The 22,640-nt window shown below is 43.8% G+C and overlaps 1 protein-coding gene across 3 annotated transcripts in view; it reads left to right on the top strand.

Annotated features, from left to right (window-relative positions):
* The window catches only part of Kitlg (KIT ligand), an 85,275-nt gene that overhangs the window by 16,016 nt on the left and 46,619 nt on the right, over window positions 1-22,640 (top strand). For all 3 annotated transcript variants that reach the window (XM_041667506.1, XM_041667496.1, XM_041667486.1), the window contains exon 2: window positions 21,962-22,075. In XM_041667506.1, coding sequence (XP_041523440.1) covers window positions 21,962-22,075 — 114 coding nt within the window. The remainder of the gene's footprint in view (window positions 1-21,961; window positions 22,076-22,640) is intronic.

Below are 22,640 nucleotides of genomic sequence, written 5' to 3'. Positions count from 1 at the left end.
TTAGGTTACCCCCGTGAAAGGGTCATTCAACCCTCAAAGGGGTCACAACTCAGAGGTTAAGAACCAGTGCTCTCAGGACCTCACACGATAGCTTGAAAGACAAGTACCAGTTGCAGCCAATTCTAGATATATGAAAGAATTAAGAACCAGTCAGGGTTCTAGGATGGAAACCGTTCATTTTGCCTGCCAGATGCTTAACTGTGAGCTAAGCGGGTCGCGTACTTTGCGTCCTAATTTGCCCCAGCTGTGAGAGTGGCCATGTGACAAATCCTTGTACAGAAGAGGAATATGGATGGGTTCAGAGAGGTTGAGCAAGTTACTCAGCATTTTGTAACCGCTAGTCATCAAGTCTCATCTGTTCCCAGTTTCTTGTTCGTGGCAATACTGTGCAAGACAGTTACGGTAAATGAATCCCCTCCCCAGGGATACCCACATTTATCATGCTTCCTTCAAACGTTTCCCTGTGTTCTAGACTAGATAGGAGGTACCCGAGGTCGCCAGTGCAATAGGCATGCAGAGGATGCTGTGACTATGTACTGCTTTTGATACGTGGAACAGGCTAACTTGGGACTGTACAGTGTGAGAAGTTCTCATTGAATCCCTCTGGGTGATATTTAGGAATGAAAGACAGATATGGTTAAGGAGTCTATCAGAACAATATTCCCACAGTTGAGAGATGACATAGGGGTGGGTGGGGTAAAGCTCTCTGGAGAAGGGTTTACTAGAGGGGGTGTTTTTAGATAGCGTGTACCACAGAGGGCAGCATCTTAGTGCTGGATATGATGGTATATGCTGAAATGCCAGTACTTAGGAGTCTGAGGCAGGAGGATGGCTACAAGTTCAAGGCTAGTTGTAGCATTTAGCAAAACTAGGTCAAAAAGAAAAAAGAAAGAAAGAAAGGAAAAGAAACAAACAAGTTGCACCAGCCCTTTGCAAGTTTTCGATACTTTTCTCACCAAGGGCAAAGGTCAGCTCTTGCCTCAGTTTGCAAGCAGACATCCAGGAGGGACCATTAGCGAGGGGTGGAGATAACAAAGGAAGCAGAAGCCTGTGTGAGGGAAGGTCAGTGCAGACTTGGCACTCTTGACGCTGCAGCAGCTGAAGCATGTCGTCTTAATTTCATTTAGCTGGATGAGCAGCTCCCAAGTCCCTCTCTCCATTTCCTGAGGAAGTCGATCCCATCCTCGCTCTCTGCCATCTGGTGAGAGAGTCTCTTTGCTTTCCAAACAGTCTTGTGTTTACATTTCTTGCTCCATTCTCTTTCTGAATGCTCAACAAAGCAGCTGCTTTGAAGAGAAGCCCAAAGGATTGCCCTGGGATGGTTTACCCACTTACCCCCTTTCCTGTCCCTAAGAGAAACTTGCTTTCTTCTTCTCCCAGCATGACTTAGTGTGGGGACTTGAACTTTTGAAGCCCGTTGTTCTTATTCTTCTCATTTATAAACTGAGATTAATTGGTAACCTTCCCCAAGTTTTGCATAAGTATGAATTGCAGAACATCAGAAAAAGAATATGCGTACAGAACCTTTAAGAACATGTAATCATATCAGTGTTGCTACATGCCTTAAATCCTAACACCATGGCAACAGAGACTGGTCATCTCTGGGTCCCAAGCCAACCAGGGATACACAATGAGGCCCTGTTTCTCCAAACAAACAAATAAACAAGCATTTAATAATAGTAATGATGTCTGCTGGTACCAGCTATGCTGATAGAGTCTAGAAATAATATCTACTTCTTTTTATTTCTGATATGCATGACTTTGGGGGTACCCTTTAGAATCTTATTATAGAGACTGCTAGGTACAATTTCCCAGGTGTCATGGTAAAAAAAAAAAAATTGAATAGGAAAGCTTCAAAAGGGAGCTTGCCTCACTTACTCATCTCATTAGCATAAATAGGCAATAAGGCAGCCTTTTTGTGTGTGTGGTGGGAGGGGGATGAGATATTAACATGAGTTGTCTGGCTTGACACTTTCTGCCTCTTATGAGAAGTCACGTGACGGGGATGCGTCAGCACTCTTCCATGTGACCTTGAAGAAAGGGGAGCTGGTTTTGTTCTTTTTGTTCTTGAGTAAGTGAAAATTTGACTGGCATACAAAAATTCCACTTTTTTTTTTTTTTTTTTTTTTGGTCTGCTTCTGGAGGGATGACAAATAGGTAAGAGTCATCTCAAGCCTTGGGAAGGGATGTCATTAGCATTTAAAAGATGGACCTATGTCATCACTTCCAAATGGGTCTGTCCCTGGGTGAAACCTTACTTCCTGTGTCCGTTTCCTCTGCAGAGTCGCTCTGAATAATTAGTTATGAAGTGCCGGCTCTGGATCGATTGCAGCTTATTTGCATTATAGGAAGAAAGTTCTAGCTGCCTGGAATTGTAGACTTCTTGGAAACTGGCTTTGCAAGACATTGTGGTGGCTTTATTTGGTACCACTGTGTTGAAACAATGTAAGAGAGTTGGTTATCTTTACACACTTCTGCAGATGGGGAGAGCAGGATCTTACCATCAACACTCGGATTTGCTACATTTCTGCACCTACCATCACTCCACTAGGAGAGAGGCATTTTCCAATGATTGTTAATTCATGAAAACTTAATCTCCCTGTTCTGAAACCCAGAGATACAGTAATAAGCAAAACACTTGCAGGGGTATTTTTTTCCCCCTTGTTTCCATGGAGTCTGCAATCCACTCTTAGTTTTTTGTACTCATTTTCTGTTTACCTGGATCAAGAGAAATTTCAAGGCCGGGTGGTGATGGCGCACGCCTTTAATCCCAGCACTCGGGAGGCGGAGACCGGCGGATCTCTGTGAGTTCGAGGCCAGCCTGGTCTACAAGAGCTAGTTCCAGGACAGGAACCAAAAAACTACGGAGCAACCCTGTCTCCAAAAATCAAAAAGAGAGAGAGAGAGAGAGAGAGAGAGAGAGAGAGAGAGAGAGAGAGAAATTTCAAGGTGGAAGGAGAGCTAGAAGTTCAAAGAGCAGAGCAGTTTGTTAATTGATCAGATGGCTCTTCAAATTCTAACTCTAGACACAAAAGTCAGAAGTTCGTACTCAACTGTGAGAAGACTCTTCTGATGTTCATTCATGCATTCTTTAAATAGTTCCAAGAGACTTTTTCCAACTTGACTCTAGGCCAACCACCTTCCACAGAACAGTGACACACTGAAAGTCCTGCCTTATGGTTGCTTACACTCCAGTGTGGGAGACAGATAAGTACAACTGGTTAAGGGAACATCAACCCCATTATGTAAATATGGGCACCATCTGTTAAGGATTGAACTAAACACCACAGTAACATCCCCTCTGTTCCTTTCACAATACTTAGCATTATTCTCAAGATGGTTGTATCTTAGTCAGGGTTTCTATTGCTGTTGCCAAACAGCAAGTTGGGGTAAAAGGCCTTATTTGACTTACACTTCAGCATTGCTTTTCATCACTGAAGGAAGTCAAGACAGGAACTCAAACAGGGCAGGAACCTGGAGACAGGGACTGATACAGAAGATTTGGAGGGGAGCTCCTTACTGGCTTGCTTCCCATGGCTTGCTTGGTCTACCTTCTTATAAAACCTAGGACCAACAGCCCAGGGATGGCATCACCCACCATGGACTGAGCTCTCACCCATTGGTAACTAAATGAGAAAATGTCTTATACCTGGATCTCATCAAGGCATTTCCTCAACTGAGGCTCCTTCCTCTGATGACTCCAGCTTGTGTCAAGTTGACATATAAAACCAGCCAGGACAGGTTGACAAAGATGTTGCCATCATCATGGTCTATACTGTATAAAGGAGAATTCAACTGTAAGAGATTGTGTGTGTGTGTGTGTGTGTGTGTGTGTGTGTGTTGTTTTTTGTTACAGGATCCTGATGGCCTGGAACACATCATGTAGCCTTAAACTCATGGCAATCCTCCTGCCTCAGACACTGAAGTGCTGGGATTGCAAGACTACAACATCACTCCCGGCATTGCACAACTCTTATAAATAGTGTAGACATAGTAAGCAATGCACACCAGTCACAAATGTGGATGAGTAGGCACTATAAGGAGCAGGTTAAGACAGAATAGGAATAGTAAATCCCTAATTCTTACATTGTATATACACTCACCATAAGGAGCAGGTGGCGAGTAGACCTACCAAACTATCATGCCAATTTCTGCCACGGTTGCAAGCGTGATAGAGTACTTGCCTACCATGTGCAAAGAAGTAAGCAGAGACAAACAGAAATAACCATTTATTTGAAGCAAGTGTGGAGGTCGAAGCAAGGTTGTCATGAGTTTGAGGCCAAATTGGACTACATATTAAGTTTCAAGCCAGCCTTGGTTCAGAGTGAGTTCTTGTCCCAAACAGGCAGCCATACACAGAGACACACATGCATACACACAGAGAGACACTATACACATACACACAGAGATACACATACACACAGAGATACAGACACACACACAAAGACACATTATACACAGAGAGATACACATATATAGACACACAGATACATACATTATACATACACATTCTACATAGACACACACTCAGACAGACATACTCACATATATGCATCATACACAGAGATACACAGACACACAGACACATACATTATACATACACTATATATATATATAGAGAGAGAGAGAGCACTCAGACAGACAGACATACTCACATATACACACAAAGAGACACACATACATACATACACACAGATATATATATATATATATATACATTTTACAAAGACACACATACATACAGACGTATACACATAGATATTATACGCACAGAGACACACATGCACGTTGTACACAGACATGCACGCATCATTTCTGGGGGCTGGAAATTTCTCTGCAGAGAAGAAAACTGACATGGTTGATAGACCTCCCTGAGATGCTACCCTAATACCTTGGTGTTGCTTGACAGACAACTGATGGGAAAATGGTTTACTTTGGTTTCATTCTGAGGCTTTCAGTCCATTATGGCAGAGTTCAGTTTATTATGGTGGTGGGCACATGTGGCAGAGACTGTTCCATCATGGCTGACAGGAAACAGTGAGAACAGAAATGGGTGGTGTTAGTGCCTTCAGGTGCCTCTCTTTAGTAATCTTCTCTCACCAGCTAGTCTCCAACTTCCAAAGGTTCTAGAGCCTTCCTAATAGTGCCTGCCAGCTGGGGACAAATACTAGAGAGAGAGAGAGAGAGAGAGAGAGAGAGAGAAGAAAAAAGGAAAGCCTGTGTTACAAATATCATATGTAACCATACCTAACAACCAAATGTTAGAAGGTTTCCCTGCAAAAGTGGTTCTGAGTATAAGAAGGATTTGCCACTCCCAAAACACAGGGGTCTTGAGGAATAAATGTATTTTGTATGTTCCAGGCATTTAAGGAGGCTGATACAGCCAAAGCATAGTAGAGAGAAAAAGCTTTGTAAGGCATGGGAATTCAGTGCAGTGGTAAGTTGTATAAGCCTTGGTTGTGAGTTTAGATCTTACTGGGTGTGTGTTTTTTTTTATTGTGGCATTTCAGGCTGGCAGCGACAGTTTATATTTCCAGGGAACACTGCTGTATCAAGCACGGAAGGGAAAACACTGTTTGTAATACCCTCATGGTCGTCCTCCGGTAACAGTGGTGGAACTTGGTAGGAAGTGTCGTAGTACCAAGGACAAGCAGGAGGAGTGACTGTTTTCTTTTGAGACTGTGTTTGCTTATGGTATTAGGAAACATGACAGACAAGATAGAGAAACAGGGGGATGGAAAGAATCAAGATGATACTCAGAATTTTGGCATGAACTACCATCCTGCAAACTTGGAAATGGTATAACTGGCCATGCTCATTTGACATACGGTTGGAACTGACAATAATAGTAGGAGAATTTTCGAGACATTTCTCAAGTAATGTATCAAGTGACTTACACACACAATTCCAGCAATTCCATCTAATCTTCCACACGTCCGCTAAGTGATTTCTTTTCTTATGCCCATGTCGCGGATGAGGAAACAGAGGCACAGAGAGATTAAATAAGTTTCTGAAGGCCACAGGTTAGTTGATGGTGGAACTGAGAGGAACATTTGGGCCAACAAAGAGGAACATTTGGGCTGTCGGATTCTGAAATAGGTGATTTTTATTTCTCACTCTATCTGCCTTCTCCCCCTCACCTGCCACCCTGTAAAAGAATAAATACTTGGTCTCCTCAGGCCCTCTTGGTGGTGTCAGGGGAGCTGAGGTTGACTTTTGGAGCTTGCTATTTAGGTTAACCATTCAGCAGTCTTACAGCTGGAAGGCAGGAGCCTGCCTCCTCTGGGACTGCTGATCCAAACCCAGATCCAAGAGTGATTTCACAACCTTTTATCACTCCTGTGTGCCTGGGGAGGCAGAACACGCCCAAAACAGTGTCTTTGCCTTCAGGTGCAGCTTGTAGATGCCAACATTTAAGGGATTTCCTATTGCTAATAAAATAGTAACTGGCGTTAACTGTCAAATGGCCTCATCTCTGCGAGTCCTTTTATAGGTACTTTAAATATAATGCCTAATTTAATCTTTTAAAGAGATTCAGAAATGTCATTTCAGGAAAGCCAAGGCCCCAGAGGGGCTTCATAATTTTTGTATGGTGGGGACCCAAAAGTGACAGAGCCAAAATTTGAACCCAGGTCTTATTTTGATGATGCTCTACTTCAGACATAATTGCCTTTGTAAAAAGAACAGAAACAACAAGAACAAGATGAACAAACCCCTGCGCTTGAAATGTATGAGGCAAACAGAGCCCAGGCGTGTGCCTGGAGCTACTTCTGAAGTGTCTTACCACAAGAACGTGTCAAGCCCCACAAATGTGCTTCAAATAGTAAATGTGTATTAAAATTCTCGAGAATTGACCACCAAAACTTCCTTTGAAAAGCATTTCAGATGATCATTGCTTTCCAGTTTTCACTGTCTACTGCTAATAGAAAAATCCCCAAACTCCTGTAGAATAAATGCTTAATCACTTTTTATAATTGTCTTTTTGTGTCAGATTTGCGCGTATAATTGTAATGTGCCATAGCAGGCATTAAACAGAACGGGGTGCCCTGAAGTGCCATGAACGATCTCTAAAACTGTTGGAAAGCACAGGCACAGCGTGTGGGGTGAGCTTGGGAAGGCTTCCAGCTCTCAGAACCCAGTTAAGTCTGCTGCAGTCCATAAAGCTGCTAAGCTCAGTGCTGAAAGACTTTAATTGCTGTTGCCGCAAAGCCTTGCTGTCTTGCTCAGGTGCGGCCGGTAGACACATCCAGCCTCCAGCCTCTCCTCTCCACTTTCCCTTCTCCTAAGAAACCTTACAGGGTAATGCCTGACAGACTGATGGGGCCTGAGTCACATCGACAAGCCTAGCAAACTAAGTGGAGGCTGAGAGATCTCACTTTTAGCTTTCTAGGCATTCAGGATAGAATATGCTAGAAGGAAAGTACAGTAGGATTTGAAAAGCTAATCATGTTATATCCCCCCACTCTCACTGTGCTTGCACCAAGGTATTTTAATCTCAGGCATCCGCTAGCTGGTTTATGAATGGAATCAAAGCCTGTGTGCCATTTTAGACATGTGTGTGTGTGTGTGTGTGTGTGTGTGTGTTCTCATTAATCGAATTGTACTTATTAGCTACCTAAAATAGTGTCCCAGCTTTCGGAAAACATATAAGAATCCCATAGAGGGTATGTGATGTACAAGCCTCAGATGCACCCTGAGAAATCTGGATTTTAAGTCAAGAATCTGCATTTTAAGTTAGCACCCAAAATGATTCTGCTTCCTGTTACCATAAGAGAGCCGGCTCCCCTTTTTCCATGTGGGGCACAGTCGATGAAAGGGGAGCCCCCGGGTAATTGATGTCATTCGGCAGAAGGCAATTTTTGTGTCCAGCACACATTGACCAATTCGGGATGCTGGTCTTTCTGACCTTTGCTTATCAGGCTTGTTGTCCGATGTGATGAAGAAAATGACCAAGATCGGGAATGTTTGTTGAGTTCATGTCTTTCTCTCTGCCAGCTTTGAGGGCTTTGGGAAGGCAGATTGTAAAAGTTGATTGTATCATAATCGAGCAAAAAACCCAGGGAACAGAAAAGTTTGGATTTTTGGAGACTGTCTGACCTGCTCCCTGATGTGACTCTTTTTAATATTTTTATTAGCATCAGTAATTCTATACATAATAAAGGGTTCGATTATGACATAGTGTATTTTAATTATACTAACTCCCCCTTCCCTCCTTTTCTCCCCCTCTTCTGCTAATCCTTTACTCTTCCCAGCTGCCCTCCCTGCTCTCACTGCTTTTTTGGGGGGAAGGGGACACTCAATGTTTCCTTAGTAGGGTTGTTAGCTGTAGTATGGGTGAGAGATTTGTTTGCAGGGACCTTTGTGTCTTATCAGTAGTTAGCTACACTTCTAACGAAAGTGGCTATCCCTATCCCTCCCTCATTAACCATTAACTGTGTATGAATTCTCAGCATTGATGTGGAGTTTGTTAAAAATTGAAATGGCCCATGACCGCGCCCTCCCCACCCCCCAAGCCACTGTTTTGGCACCTACCCTGACAATCATTCACATTTAATTACATCCCTGGCAAGAAACACAAGTGGTCCTAGGATGCTCTGGGCACTCACTTCCAGACTTAGAGGAAGCTTACTCTCATTTCCCATGACTGGATTGTTTACAATTGGGGAGATTTTTACAGATTTTAGAGAATTCTGGGATCTGGATTTTCACGAGCTAGCATATTTCGGGAGCCAGCCTCCTGTGTAGGAGAGCACAAACTGCCGGTCATGATTCTGTTGCTGGTCAGTTGGAAGGACAGCTAATTGGAGTGTGATTGAACCGTTGTCATCAGAAAGGGCAGGGCCTGTGGAGATGGGATGTTTTCAAAGTCTCAGGAGGTTTTTTCACCTGCTTCTTCTTTTCTTTTTCTTTAATTGTATTTCTATAGTCTGACCAATTTTGGGAATTTGGGAACTGTTCCTATTATTTGTCTTCTTCTTCTTCTTCTTCTTCTTCTTCTTCTTCTTCTTCTTCTTCCTCTTCCTCTTCCTCTTCCTCTTCCTCTTCCTCTTCTTCTTCTTCTTCTTCTTCTTCTTCTGGTTCTTCTTCTTCTTCCTTCTTTTGAAAAAACTATATTCCAAGGAGTTAGCAACAGATGTACCCTTCTTCTATGTTCAGAGTCTTCTTGGCTGATTCTGTCCCATCTCATCTTCATAAAATTGATGTGAATTAGCTGTTAACCCCATTTTCTAGTGTACTCCTAGGTCGAGGTCACCCCACCCCACGTTTGGTAGAGCTAATAAAGAACTGCTCATAGGAAGATTTTGTGACCTGTCTTTAGCAGAATAATACACACACCAGCTCAAAGGCTTATCCTATCACACATGCATTGCAAATCACCACCACAGATCTGAGCACTGGGCCCAGCATCTGGCTCCTCCTCATTGAGATCAAACCTTCTGAGCTGAGGTGGTTTTCCTCCCCCCCACAGGTGAGTCATCCCCTCTGGGCCATTTGCAAAAGAGAATTGCTGAGGCTGTCATTTCAGCCTCCTCCTTTCCCCCTTTACCAAGGTAGAGGTGAACTTTCTACTGTTCCAGATGCTGCTCCCTCTGCTTTGTCCTTTTATGACCAGCTGTGCCTCTGCAGTCCAGTGACCCTGCCCCCTCTCAAGTCTGTGACCTCTCCCCTGTGGTCCGAGCTCAGTTCCAACACACAGCTGTCCTCGTCAAGGTCACCCACCTTCAGAGCTGATTAGGACCTGCTGCGTGTTTGACCTCTGTTTGTGCGTGTTTTACTCGTCATACCCTGCGTGCAGTTCTTTCTTTTCTGTTGGCCAAAGGTCATCCTGACTAGGCTTCCCTCCTGCTCATCTATGTATCTATATGACTTCGCTTTTTACCCACTCAGCCAGGTTGTAACCGGAAAATCAATTGTACCTTCCCTTTGTGCCACTCACTATCTCTTAGTCAAGAAGGCCTCCCGTTCTAGTTCCGCATCTGGAGCTTGGCCACTTCACTCTGACTGACACTGTCTCCCATCTTGCCCAAATATGGACCAAGTTGCTAGAACTCCTCTTATGGATCTCCTACCTCTCCGCTTGCTCCCCTTCCCCGCTCCTTCCATTTGATGCCTGGTCATTCTTTCAGAAGTGAGTCAGATCTTGACACTCTTCTTTCTAGGGCCACCAGTACCTTAATAGTAAAATTGCCACAATTGGCCAGGCTTTCTGTCGTTGCTAGGAGAATGCTACTCTTGACCTTTATGAGAGGCGCTCCCCGGCTGAAGTAGGTGGCAGTTAATGTAGGGACTCACAGCTGGTCTGTCTGAGGGAAATAAATGACTGAAGAGTGATTGGCCCTGAGCTTAACATCTGCATTATCCTCTCCAAGACTCAGTACATTCCGAGAAGGAGAGCCAGAAGAATTGGGGATGTGTGTCCTGTAGGAACGCTGCCTCTTGTGGATATGGCCTGACCATTGGTCTCTTTGCCAGGCTAGATTAACTGATACCATTTCATTTCATGGAGGGAGAGGACTTCATGTGGTCCCAACCCTCACTGAGGGATTGTGGCCAGCTATTGGAGAGAGAGGACATCCTTTTTTTAAATGTTGTGAACACTGAATAGTGGCCCACATTCCATAACAGTCCCACCCCACTGCCTCATGCCAGTGGCCATGATTGAACTCAGCTAAATCTTTGACCCTGCAAACATGGTGTTCTGTGAACATTTCTTGTCCCCTCTGTTCTTTGGACCCTCACTCCTTACAGCTCATTTGACCTTCCTATCTCCTGTAAACCTTTGAAGAAACTTCATTTCCAACAAGCTGCCTTACTGCCCCTGTCTCTAGAGAGCTTGCAGATGTATTGAACATCTCACTCCATTAGAAGTTGATTGTGAAGTCCTGGTGTGTGATCTGGTCCTTGTCCGGGTCCCCCCAGCCACTATCTCCCCCAGCAGGTTTTTAATCCTGGCCCTTTCTACTCAGTTGCTTTGCGGATAGCTTGAGCTTCTACTGATGTCTTCTCTGCTTTTATCTTATCTGCTTTTCTGGTGCTCCAAAGTTTATTTGCTGGATAAGTCTCTTTGAGAGAGGCTTTCTAAAAAGCAGAAAGCATCTATGCCTGTTAAGGAACCTTTCAATTTAAATTTTGAGTCTCTCTCTCTCTCTCTCTCTCTCTCTCTCTCTCTCTCTCCTCTCTCTCTCCACAGACCTTTACATAAAACTTAATGGTTCGTTGCATGTAAATGGGATCAGTTTTATTACCGCACTGGCCCAGTTTAGTATAATCTTTGCGAAAACCTAACTGTGATTTCCTAGGGGGCAGGGCCTGAAGGAAGTTACTTAGTTTCTCAGTAAGTGTTTTATTGGCTTCCAGAACAGGGCAATGTTTACTTGGTAAATGAAAGTGTCCTAGGAAATCTTATTGGCCAATTGTTCATTCTTTGTGAAGCCCTTAGTAAACATAGGCTGAATTCTCCTTTAAGGAGCCATTGTATATAACAAGGATTTTTTACTGGGACTGTTTTTCCCCCCTTTCACAATAGATTAATACTTTAAAGTCTTTAAAGTTCCTATTAAATTCATTGCTTTTATATTAAGCAATTTGTTTCTGGGAAAGGCAAACTGCTTGCTTACTTGCTTGCAAGAGTAGCTCTGTCCATATCCCAAGGATGACCTAGAGCTTGCGCTGTAATCTAGGTTTCCACTCAGCCTCCTGGAATTGCAGGTATCCACCACCATGCTAAAGTTCGGTGTTAATTTTCTTGTTACAAGAGCTCATCCACTACACACTTACCACCATGCATGTGGTAAAATACCTTTAACTTTTCTTTAACGCCTGCCTTACATCTCTTCAAGGGGATGTAAAGATGGTAGCAGAGTTGACCTCACAGGGAATTGGCTGTCCTGCTTAGCGGGTTTCACTGAGCAATGACATTTAGGAAGGAATTCTGCTGTTGCCTTTCTCCCTTGGAAATGACTAGGCAGAAATCAGAGAAAGTTTGCGCCAGTGTACAGTGAGTAGCTGTGTGCCCCCGATAACGCTTGATGCTAAGTTTTTAAGCACTTAAAAAAAAAAAAAAAATCTAAAAAAAAAAAAAAAATCTGAGAAGCAAAATGGTAGTAAAACACGAAGTGCTTGTTTACCGAATGAGAACTGTGTTGTTGGTTTACTTGGGAAAAGTCTGTTTCTTATGACCTCAAAAGACCTGAGCTAAAGACTAATTGCTCTACCTGGGCCTTGATAATTTACTTCCCTGACTCTGGGCTAAGCCAGTTGGGTATGCTCCAAGACACATTTGGGATACAAAAAAAAAAAAAAAAAAAAACAAAACCCTGCCTGCTTCCAGAGTGGGCTCGTGACATTAAAGAGGAAATGAATGGCGCCTCTGGCAGCGGAGGCTGTTTTGTCCGTGGTACTCGATCTAATATCCACTCTGTTGGTTCTCCTGCATACAGAACACTCTCCCCTTCCTTTATGACATTGTGGAGTCCATAACTTGGAGCCTCGTAATGTATCGTTTTAAAAACTCCTCACGCACGTAGGCGCACGGGGAAGAGGGTTTTTGTACTTCAGGTTTACCAAATTGGGGTCTTCTGGTTTTTTGAGTAGCCTGGCCCGTGTGCGAGTTGGTTCCTAGTGCCGCCTAGGAAAGGGCGGCAGTGCCACACAGGGGACGTCTCTGTGCGGACACAGGTTCCAATTAAGTGAATAGTGTTTCTTCAGGGGAGCAAACCCCCTTGCTGGATTGTAGCTTTGTGCTGTGTGGCAGGCTGCGTTTGGGGAATCAGGGATTACATGAATGTTTCTTTGGCGTCCTGTTTAAGGTTGTTCTACCCAATAATGCTTGGTTGCAGGGGTGCAGGGGTGAGCTCCAGCTTCCCCCTTCGGCCCCCTGTCACTTTCACTATAAAACCTCCTCTTGGGAAAGGACCTGAGACCTGTCCTTTCCAGTGGAGTGTGAACTGTACACTCTATTGCTTCCTTCTCCCAGGATTGTTTCTGTTGCATGACAGAGTCCTAACAGGACTTGCAGATTTTTCTTGATTTCCCTCCCATAATGCCCGTCACGTGAAAGCAGTCTTTGCAATGAAAGGATAAGTAAGTTTTATGGGGAGTGTGTGGGAGATACTTTTGATCCCTACCTCACAAAAGGGAAAAAAAATCAAGCCCTGCCGTCAGTAAGATTTGTTTAGTGTGTCTGTGTGGCAAAGGTTATCTCAAAGGGGAGGTTATCACACACTGAGTGTGGCCTAGAGAAAAGACTTGTGCCGCCCTGACACAGAGTAGCCAAAGAAAATGCCATTCAGATGAAGAGAATGTTGCGAAACACAACGGCAAGTTGATTCTGCAAGTCGAAGAGATACATTTAGAACAGAACTCACATTTTGCCTCTGCGCCGTATCTCCACGGGGATGTGTGCTTACTTAGTCTGTGTGAACGCCTGTGAGGGAGGCGCTGGTGCACAGGCTCTCCTTGAAGGTTTTAGAACTTGGTGAAAGAGGGGGAGAAAGACAGGAGGCGAGATTCTGTTCCTATCTTGGCACGCTTCACTGGATTTTCCTGAATGCCTCCGCTCTCAACACAGTTGAAAAGTAAAGTATGGAGCATGGTGTCCAACCCCCCAAACGGTGTCACAAGATCTGTGTATGAAAGTCCATATTCACCTTCCCCATGACAGATAGGAGTTTATGTGTCTTTTAAAGGCCATACAATGTCCACCGTTACTTCAGTCTGTAAAGGACTTCCTACGACTTTTTACGCAAGCTTTTCATTCTTTCTTATTTTGCTTTATTTCTTTTATGAGACAAAATCCCACTCTGAAACCCAGGCTGCTCTGAAACTGACTAGTTCGTTAGGCTGGCCTTGAACTAACAGCAGCCCGGTGCCTTTCCAAGTGATAGGATTATAGGTGTGAACCAGCCCTGCTGACTTATTTAAACATTCCTCATATCCCCCCCCCCCCCCCCCCCCCCCCCGTCTAGTCTAGCCCATCCAAAGTTCATAAGGCACACAATGAATGGTTGTGTAGTTCCCCTCTGGTTGGGAGAGTTCCTCATTTTATTTTTACCAGCAGGTTTGTGAGAAGGGTGAGGCTTGGGGCTGTTAAAGGGGTCTGTGTGTCAGCCAGGAGGAATCAACTGCCTTGTTCAAGGCCATATGGTCAGGGGCTCTAGAGTGTTTGAATCCTGTGTTGGTTTCTCATGGTTTCTGAGAGAGAGTGTGTGTGTAAGAGAGTCCTCCCCCCCCACCCCCGGGAAAGCTTTGTTCAAACAAAATCTTACTCAGAGGCGTGAATAAAGAAGAGTACAGAAAGAAGCTGGATTTCATGGTTTAAAATAGAGGGGAGGGGCCCAGAGTTCTGGTAGGGGCAGCTCATTCTCCCCAGGAAGAAGGGCTTGATGTAGCCTCGTCACTACATCCTCCACTCATTCAGGATGTGTTCTTTGAGGTCTGTTTTGCTTTTATATTTTAGCCATGAAAACCACTACAAATCCAGAGGCTTACTAGAATGCAAATATATTAGGATTTTTCTGAGATCATAAAACTAAAGTCAAATATTCCTTCCCAAGGACTCTAGGGAGGCAAAGCATTTTCTTCTGCTTTCCAGGTTCAAGAAGTAGCCTTGGTCCTGACTCTTGGGTTATTTTCTCTGCTTTTAGAGCTAGCTGTGGTCAATCATGTCTGTCCCATGTCATTATTTCTCCGACCAGAGACAGTAAATATTCTCCATTTTAAAGGATGCAGGTGGAAAGAACTGGGTCCTCCAACTGGTGGGTTTTGGTTCACTCTATTACATAAAACTACACATTCGCAGGTTCCATTATTAGGCCACAGTCGTCTTCAGGGATAGTGTGCTGTCCCCAGGACGGACAAGACTTGTGTTCACACACCACCAAGAAAAAGAAAGACTTGAGCGGCAGAGTAGAGTACGTCTTCCCCAGGGAAGAGCATGCCAGTTGGTTATCCAGTTCCCAGTGGTCAGCCCTGAAAACATACATACAAATACAGACCGAGCAGGCTTACTTAGGACTCTAAAATATATGTGTGTATGTAACAACAATTAAGGCGAAAAGAGACCATTAATCAGAACGAGCACAAGGGGAGGTAAATGAGAGCATTTAGGGGAGCAAAGGGAGGGGGGAGTGATGTCATTTTATATTAGCTCAAAAAAATAGAAGTCATAAATTTTTTTTAAAAGACGAGGGGTCCACAAATGACAAGATGAAGAAGGCAGGGGAAGAGCGCCTTCGGCAGGCTCGAGAAGAAACACATCTTCAGGAGGATTGTGATGAGAATGGTGACTGACCGGCTGGGAAGGAGGATGAAAACCGGAAACCAGACATCCCTACAAATCCGGAGATCTGGAGCATCTTCGCAACAGCACAAGGGAGCTGCTTTACAAAGGCCTCCGTGGAATACAAGTTTAATATTTCTACTGAGGTTCAAGAAATCAGGGAAGAGAGTGGGCTATGAAGTTTCTTATAGAATCATTGATTCTGAAAATTTCCCATGAATTCTGCATTCTTGACTCTGCTTCCCTCATTCTCGTGCTGAACTATACTAGAATAAATAGTAAGTTAGGTCATTGCAAGAGAGGCAGGTCCTTCCTTCCTCCCTCCCTCCCTCCCTCCCTCCCTCCCTCCCTCCCTCCTTTCTTTCTTTTCTTTTTTTTTTTGTAATGTATGTTGGTGTTTTGAATGTCAGATCCTCTGGAATTGGAGTTACAGACACCTGTGAGCTGCCATATAGGTGCTGGGAATTGAACCTGGGTTCTCTGGAAGAGCAGTTTGTGCTCTTAACCGCTGAACCATCTCTCCAGTCCAAGGGAAGGTGTTTTTTTTTTTTTTTTTTTTTTTTTGTGGCATCAAAGTACATACAAAACTCCATTGCAATGCAGATTTATTTGTAATAGCTTGGAAATCAAGTTCTTCAGGAAGTAGAAGTTTTCCGGTGACATTTGATTAAGTTAACACAGGTTTGATTTTCACCTTAAACAAGTACACTTCTATAAAAATCAGTGAAAAAATATCTTCATAGACATTTGTATTTGACTGACAGCAAAAACTGAGGCTGTGCAGGTGAAATTATTTTGCAATTGTAGCAATCTGTCTTAATTGTATTTTAAGAAACTATCAAAGGACATACACTAAAAGCTACGATCATCTGAATGGTGCAGAATATTCAGCTGTGCATGGAATATTGAGCAAATGCCTTCCCATATGTTTGGTATTTGCAAAATTATTAAAGTACTAGAGCTATGCCTTAATGTCCTCATAAACGATCTTACAGATTTCCTTGGGACAGTGTGTTGTGCTTAGAAGGACAGGCGTTAGAATCAGTCAGACCTGAGTTTGCATAGTGGTCCTCACTATTCTGAAATCACCTCAACTTCCTCATCTTTAAGATTAGGATGCGCTAAAATTACGTTCTTTTGCTATAAGATAATCAAGATGCTCAATACATAGTAAATCTTTAAAATGAATAGCTTTCTTCCTTGCATCGCTCCCCTCCTAGTCACACTCTCTGCCTGCACTGACCTTCCCATATTTTCTAGGTTTGGTGAGGTATCTACACTCCTATTCAAAGTCAGCTGCTGTACCTAGACACAGGTCTTACCTCGCCCAGTCTATTCAGATATCCATCTTTAGCCGTTCCCTCTCTTTGACCAGCATCTCCAGTTGTTTCCTCTCCCTGAACCATCCCCAACCACACACAAGTCTGCTAAGGTTTCCACCTTCTTTCCAATTCCACCCCCACCAACTCCTACTTCCTTGTCAGCTACCACTCTGTTTTGTTTTTATTTTTGTAGTCCGTTTATTAAGTTGCTTTCGTTTGAAAGAACATTCTTCAAAAGAGTTTCTTGTTCATTCTGGTTTCCTTTTGCTCAAGCTTCCTTAAGCCACTTCAGACAAGTTCCCCCCCCCCCCCCCCCCAGGCTTCCTCAATCAAAATGCTTGGCTAGTATTACCAATGGCTTCCATGTTGCTCTTGCTTAATCTAGGGGTTGGCCCTCTGTCTTTAATATAATCTGGCCCAGACCCCTCTGCTTTACTTGTTGGTGTTTTATCTGTCTTTGTTTCCTATTGAGCCATGGTGTCATTCACAACAGCACTGGGATCCACCTGCCTAAGACTCCAAGATTCATAGTCAGGAGATCCCACACTCTGCTCTTAGCTTTGATTATACTTGTTTTTCCTTGCTTCTTTGATGTGTCTACATTTACGGTACGACTCTTGCATGAGTTCTCCTCTTCTGTGGGACCTGAACTCGAACACGGTACCATAGTCAGTACTTTGTTAGTGTCTCTGTTCAGAATCCCCGGGTGACCAAATCCATTCTTTTTGTTTAGAATCCAGTGTATCCATTGAAAGGGGGTATGTTCATTTCCAGTCCCAACCGACCCCATAGCCCAAATCCAGATGCCAATGTCCTGAGCTGGTGTCATCCCTGGAAGACCGTACAAGTTACCTTACAAGCAACATAGCTTCTAGTCTGCCCCACACTCATCTCAGTTGGCACAAACAATCATTTGTTCGGGTCCAAACCTTTGAGTTGCCTTGAGTCTCAAATCACTCCAATTGTAATTCTCCAGATCCAGGGATAAGCTGGAGGGCCAGACTCTTGAGGCTGATCAATGCTTTTTGTTATCCATCTTTGGTGGCTCCTAGGATGGTATCTCTTCATTACTATCTCTTTACTTTATTCTTTTAAAAACATTTCTGCCTTTCATTACCCTACGGCAATTACAGTAATCTTGTTTATTTAAAGGAGTCTGTTTAAGTAATTAAAGTGTTTATCTTGAGACGTGGTTGTTTGTATTCCAGGCTGGCTTCAAATTTGCTATCTAATTGAGAATAGTCTTGAACTTTGACCCTCAAACTTGCTTCTAACTCAAGTGCTGGGTTTACAGGTTTGCGCCACCGTGCCTGATTTATGTGGTCCCAGGGATCAAACTCAAGGCTTCAGCTGTGTTAACAAGCACTCCATTCCCAGCCCCTAAGTTAATTTACTTCTGTTTTATTTTAATTCGAAGCCTGCTCCTATGCCTTCTGCGAATCTTGTTCAGTCTTCAAGGCAGCTTGTTCCATTCACAGGAAAACTGGATTGAGGACTGAAATACCCATGATCCCCCACCCTGCCCATTCTCTCTGATGCCATCTGCTGTGCTTGTTTACTCCATACCTTTAAATAAACATGATCCCTTCAGTGTACCTTCAAGACTTGGCCTCCTCTTTTCTCTGTAGCGGCATTTTCTTACAGATATCTAAACGAACTACTTTAGTTCCATCCAGTCCTTGGGGGGGGGGGGATACCCAAAAAGCACCCACTGATCCCTGTGTTTAAAATGCCAGTCTGTTTTCACCCACGCTGCGGTCCTGGGAGGATAATGATAAAGGCCAGCTTTAATGGTCTTTTCTTTAGACTCCGGGATTCCAGGGAATTTGATCCTCTCTATAATTCTTTCCAAACTCATGACCTCAGGATATGCATGGAGCATGTCTGTATTTCATCCCAGAGAACACAGCTGAAGATAGTAGGTAGCAGACGAAGTATCACTGATGCTTAATTGCCTTGATACCTCCTGGTGAGGGACAGTCACTTTGGTAAAAGGATGAAGCTTCTCAGTGTCTCTAAAGGGCCACTGAACTGGGACACTATAGCTAGAGAGGCGGTCCTGCGTGGCTGCCATCCGTCATTGCCACGTGCATCCCAAGTATGCAGCAACTTGCAGACATTAGGGATGGCTTTGAAGCTGCGAAAGACTTCAGCTCAGCTGTGTCTGCTCTTTGCTGTCTGTCCTGAGTTTTCCTCTGAAGCTGGAGATAGTGTGGGTTCTGTTCCAGACACCGTATCAAAACCAGTGCCACAGTAAAGAGAGTCACTAAGTCTTTGATTTTCCTGTACTTGTAACATTGATGTCCATACTATTCTGTGTAACAGCATCATGTCTAAATAAACAGTATGCAGGACTGAAGAAAAAAAAAAACACCTTTCCTGGGGGCTCAGAGCTTAAGAACATTGACTGTTCTTTCAAAGATCAGGGTTCGATTCCCAGCATCTTCATGGTAGCTGACAAACTGTCTATAACTCCAGTTCCACAGTTTGATGCCCTCTTCTGACCTCTGTGGGCATCAGGAACTTATTTGGTGGGCAGAAAGAACACACATACACATTTAAGTGAAAATGAAAGATACTTTGTTGCTGAAAATGCTGAGGACCACCAGAGGTGTTAGAAATAGGCACCCATAGACCCCATCACTATGTGTGTGTCACAGACCTTCAATCTGTGAAAACCACAATAGCTGTGACGTGCGACAGCACAGCCCAATGAGGTTGGATATGACTGTCCCATCCCCAGGTCTTCTGTTACAAAAATCATGCCTGTTTGTGATCTTCGGTTCAAAGAATCTCGTTTTAATTGTTTAGTACCAACCCCTTCCCCTGGCTCTGATTCTTTTCCCTAAGTCCGTATAACAGGCTACGTATAGCACAATTTCATTCTTGTTTATGGTTCATCTACTTAAGTCAAAAGGTGAGGTTTTTGAAGGAAGAGGTGTTTTGCCTTTTTGTTCAGGGTATTGCTATAGTGTCAAGAGCATAGTACATGATATAGACTCAACAAAGTGCCCAATAACTATTTGCTGAATGAGCTGAGAAATTATTACCTCTCTCTGTCTCTGTGTGTTTGTCTGCCTCTCTCTTTCTCTCCATTCATTGTCAGGCATGGTGCCTGGTGAAGACATGCAACATCATCTGCCTCCGTGTTTCCTAAGACCTACAATGTGAACATTCTTCTTGGAGAGGTTGGCAGCTTGGCCAGTTACCAAGGTCCTTGGGGAGGCTTCCCAAATCTTATCAGGATAAAGGGCCTTGGAGAAATAATTTCAGGGGGGAGGCACAGCTAAGCGTCAGCAATATAAAAGAAAGGCATCATGAAATAAATACCTATGAAGGAAAACTGTGATATCAAGGGGAAATGTGTGTGCCAAGTTTTTCCCCAAGCAGGGATCCCCAGACAGATTTGGCCTTTGCTGTGGGCTAAGGGAGATGGTATAATGAGGAGTGTGTCCCCCATATTGCTTGAAGTAGCCCCGAAGCAGAAAACCCCAAGTCATGAAAGAAAAAAAGGTTTTTTTGTTTGTTTGTTTGTTTTTCAAGGCAGGGTTTCTCTGTGTAGCAGTTCTAGCTGTCCTGGAACTAGCTCTTGTAGACCAGACAGGCCTCGAACTCACAGAGATCTGCCTGCCTCTGCCTCCCAAGTGCTAGGTTTGAAGACGTGCTCCACCACTGCCCAGCTAAGGATAAGGGGTTTTAATTCCATCTGTAAGCCGCTGTATCCACCAAAGCGGTATTACAGTGATAGTTTGTAGCCAGTGAAAGTGGTCATGGGGTCCAGTGTGTCAGGATGCAGATATTTATTTTGAGAAGATAGTAATTTAGCTCCTCACAACCTGTGGCAAGCTACAGAAGAAGGAAAGAGGCTAGCCTTGTGCACCTGTGTTATTCGTATCATTTTTGAAATGCCCCAGAGGAACACTAGCGCAATAAAGATCTAACATGTTTTTAAATGTTTTCACATGCTTTGGTTTATGTTATTTGTTTGTTCTGCCATGGTCATTTTTTTTCTTTATTGTCATTCACAAAGTCTTTTCGGGCCTCAACCACAGTCACATTTCCTCTCTCCATTTCTTTGGAGCCGCCCTTTTTACTCCTTGTCTCCCTTTAAGATTAATGGGTGAATTGCTCTCTTCTCTGTGTTCCTAAGACATTTATCGGGGGCTGGCGGTGTTATTTATTTACCGGTTTCTGCGTTTCAAGGACATCTTCATCATCTTTACTTTCCTGGTGATGCTGCAGCCACGGCCTCCTTGCGACACTTGTTCAATAAATAATTACCGGATTAGAGAATTAGAACAGGTTTTCGTCGTGGCCATGGATTCATCCGGCAAACACATAGTGGAGGGATTTTTTTGTATGCGAGGCACTGGTGTATGTCTTTTGTAGATGTCTGGGGGGAAAAAAATGCACAAATCAGATACTTAAGTTCTGAAAATCCTGTGAACGACTGTAAGAAAGAAAAACAAGCCGTGAATAAAAATAACCAATCCGTGGTGGAAGGTGTTATTTTCTTAGAGGGGTGTGTGTGTCTGTGAAAGAGAGGGAGGATTTGAAGGAGAGAGACAGAGGGAGGGAAAGAGAGACAGAGGAGGGAGAAAGAGGAAGAGAGGGACAGAGAAAGAGAGGAGGGAGAGGGAGGGATGAGGAGAGGGAGGGAAGGACAGAGAGAGAGAGAGAGAGAGAGAGAGAGAGAGAGAGAGAGAGATTCCCATCAGAGTTCAGAAACACCTAAGTATTGGCTAAGGCAGTGCTTTCCCTATAAAGTGGCTACCAAATTGACTCGGCACAGTGATTCTCTCGCTGTCTGAGAACTGAGGTTAAATTCTGCCTTGGATCTACAGACACAGCTCAGCCTCCTGTGGCAGGGTGTGCTGATGCAGAGGTCTAAACGAAAGCTGCTCGCAAGGTTGTGTTCCTGCTTGCCAAACTGTCTGCATTTAAAAGGAAAGTGGTTCCCTTCAGCCCTAGGGTATGAATTTCATGCATTCCTCCTTTTTCCCTGTGGTCCCCCCAAGTGATAATTCCTCCACGTGTTGCTACAAGTTCGTCACTAATTGCTATTAGGAAACTGGCTGTGGAGAGCTTACAACAGAAATTAACAGTAAAGCCATTGAAAGGATAATTCAGTCAGGATTGTATCCAGGAATATTTTGTTGTTGTTGTTGCTGCTCTTTTTCTTTGAAGTTTGATGAGAGCAGCTTGAAGACTTAGCATTTAATTATATTTATGCCATCCGGTTTTGAGAAACGCGCTGGTCTATTTGCATTTGCCACATATGCTATACGGGGGTTACTGGTTTGCATAATCATGCATGTTTTACCGATGGGCTCCAAGAAATGTTTCTGTTTTTGTTTAGACTTGGATTATCACTTGCATTTATCTTCAACTGCTCCTACTTAATCCTCTCGTCAAAACTAAGGAGATCTGCGGGAACCCCGTGACTGATAATGTAAAAGACATCACAAAATTGGTAAGTAAGGAATGATTTGGGCAGCTACGACTCCCCCCTGTGCTTGCTGACCATAGATATAAGGCACTCCTACCCTGAGCCCATAGCTCTCTAAAGCAAGGACTGTGCTGACCATAGATTTGGGGCACGCTTGCCCTGTGCATATAGTTTCCTAAAACAAGGACTGTTTGAATCTGAAGGGCTTCCACAGAACAGATAGGAGATGTATAGGTCATAGGATTTGTCTGTGAAACTGGCCCATTGAATATAGGACTTTGAATTATGACGTTGAATATATGACGTTGAATATATGAAATTGAATATAATGACTTTGGTTCTCTGCTGGTCTTGTCCTCTCTGAAAGACAGTGACTGGCTTTTCCCTGTTACCTGCTGAGTGGGTTTCTCTGTGTGGCGATGTCTGCCACATGCTTCCTGCTCTCCAAGGAAGCTTAGCCACAGGCCACCTATGATGACCATGTTCCCCTAGCAGCACAGAGATTGTCATGTGTAGCAAGAGATTTGATCCCAATGAACATAGCAAGAGGTACTTCTCCCGCCCCCTAGAAGCCACTCACCCCCATGCT

The sequence above is a fragment of the Microtus oregoni genome, unplaced genomic scaffold (genome assembly GCF_018167655.1).
Source record: "Microtus oregoni isolate MIOR12 unplaced genomic scaffold, Mior012 000001F_ref0000356, whole genome shotgun sequence".
Classification (NCBI taxonomy): domain Eukaryota; kingdom Metazoa; phylum Chordata; class Mammalia; order Rodentia; family Cricetidae; genus Microtus; species Microtus oregoni.
Note: the sequence above shows the minus strand (reverse complement) of the source record. Positions and strands in the feature narration are given on the sequence as shown.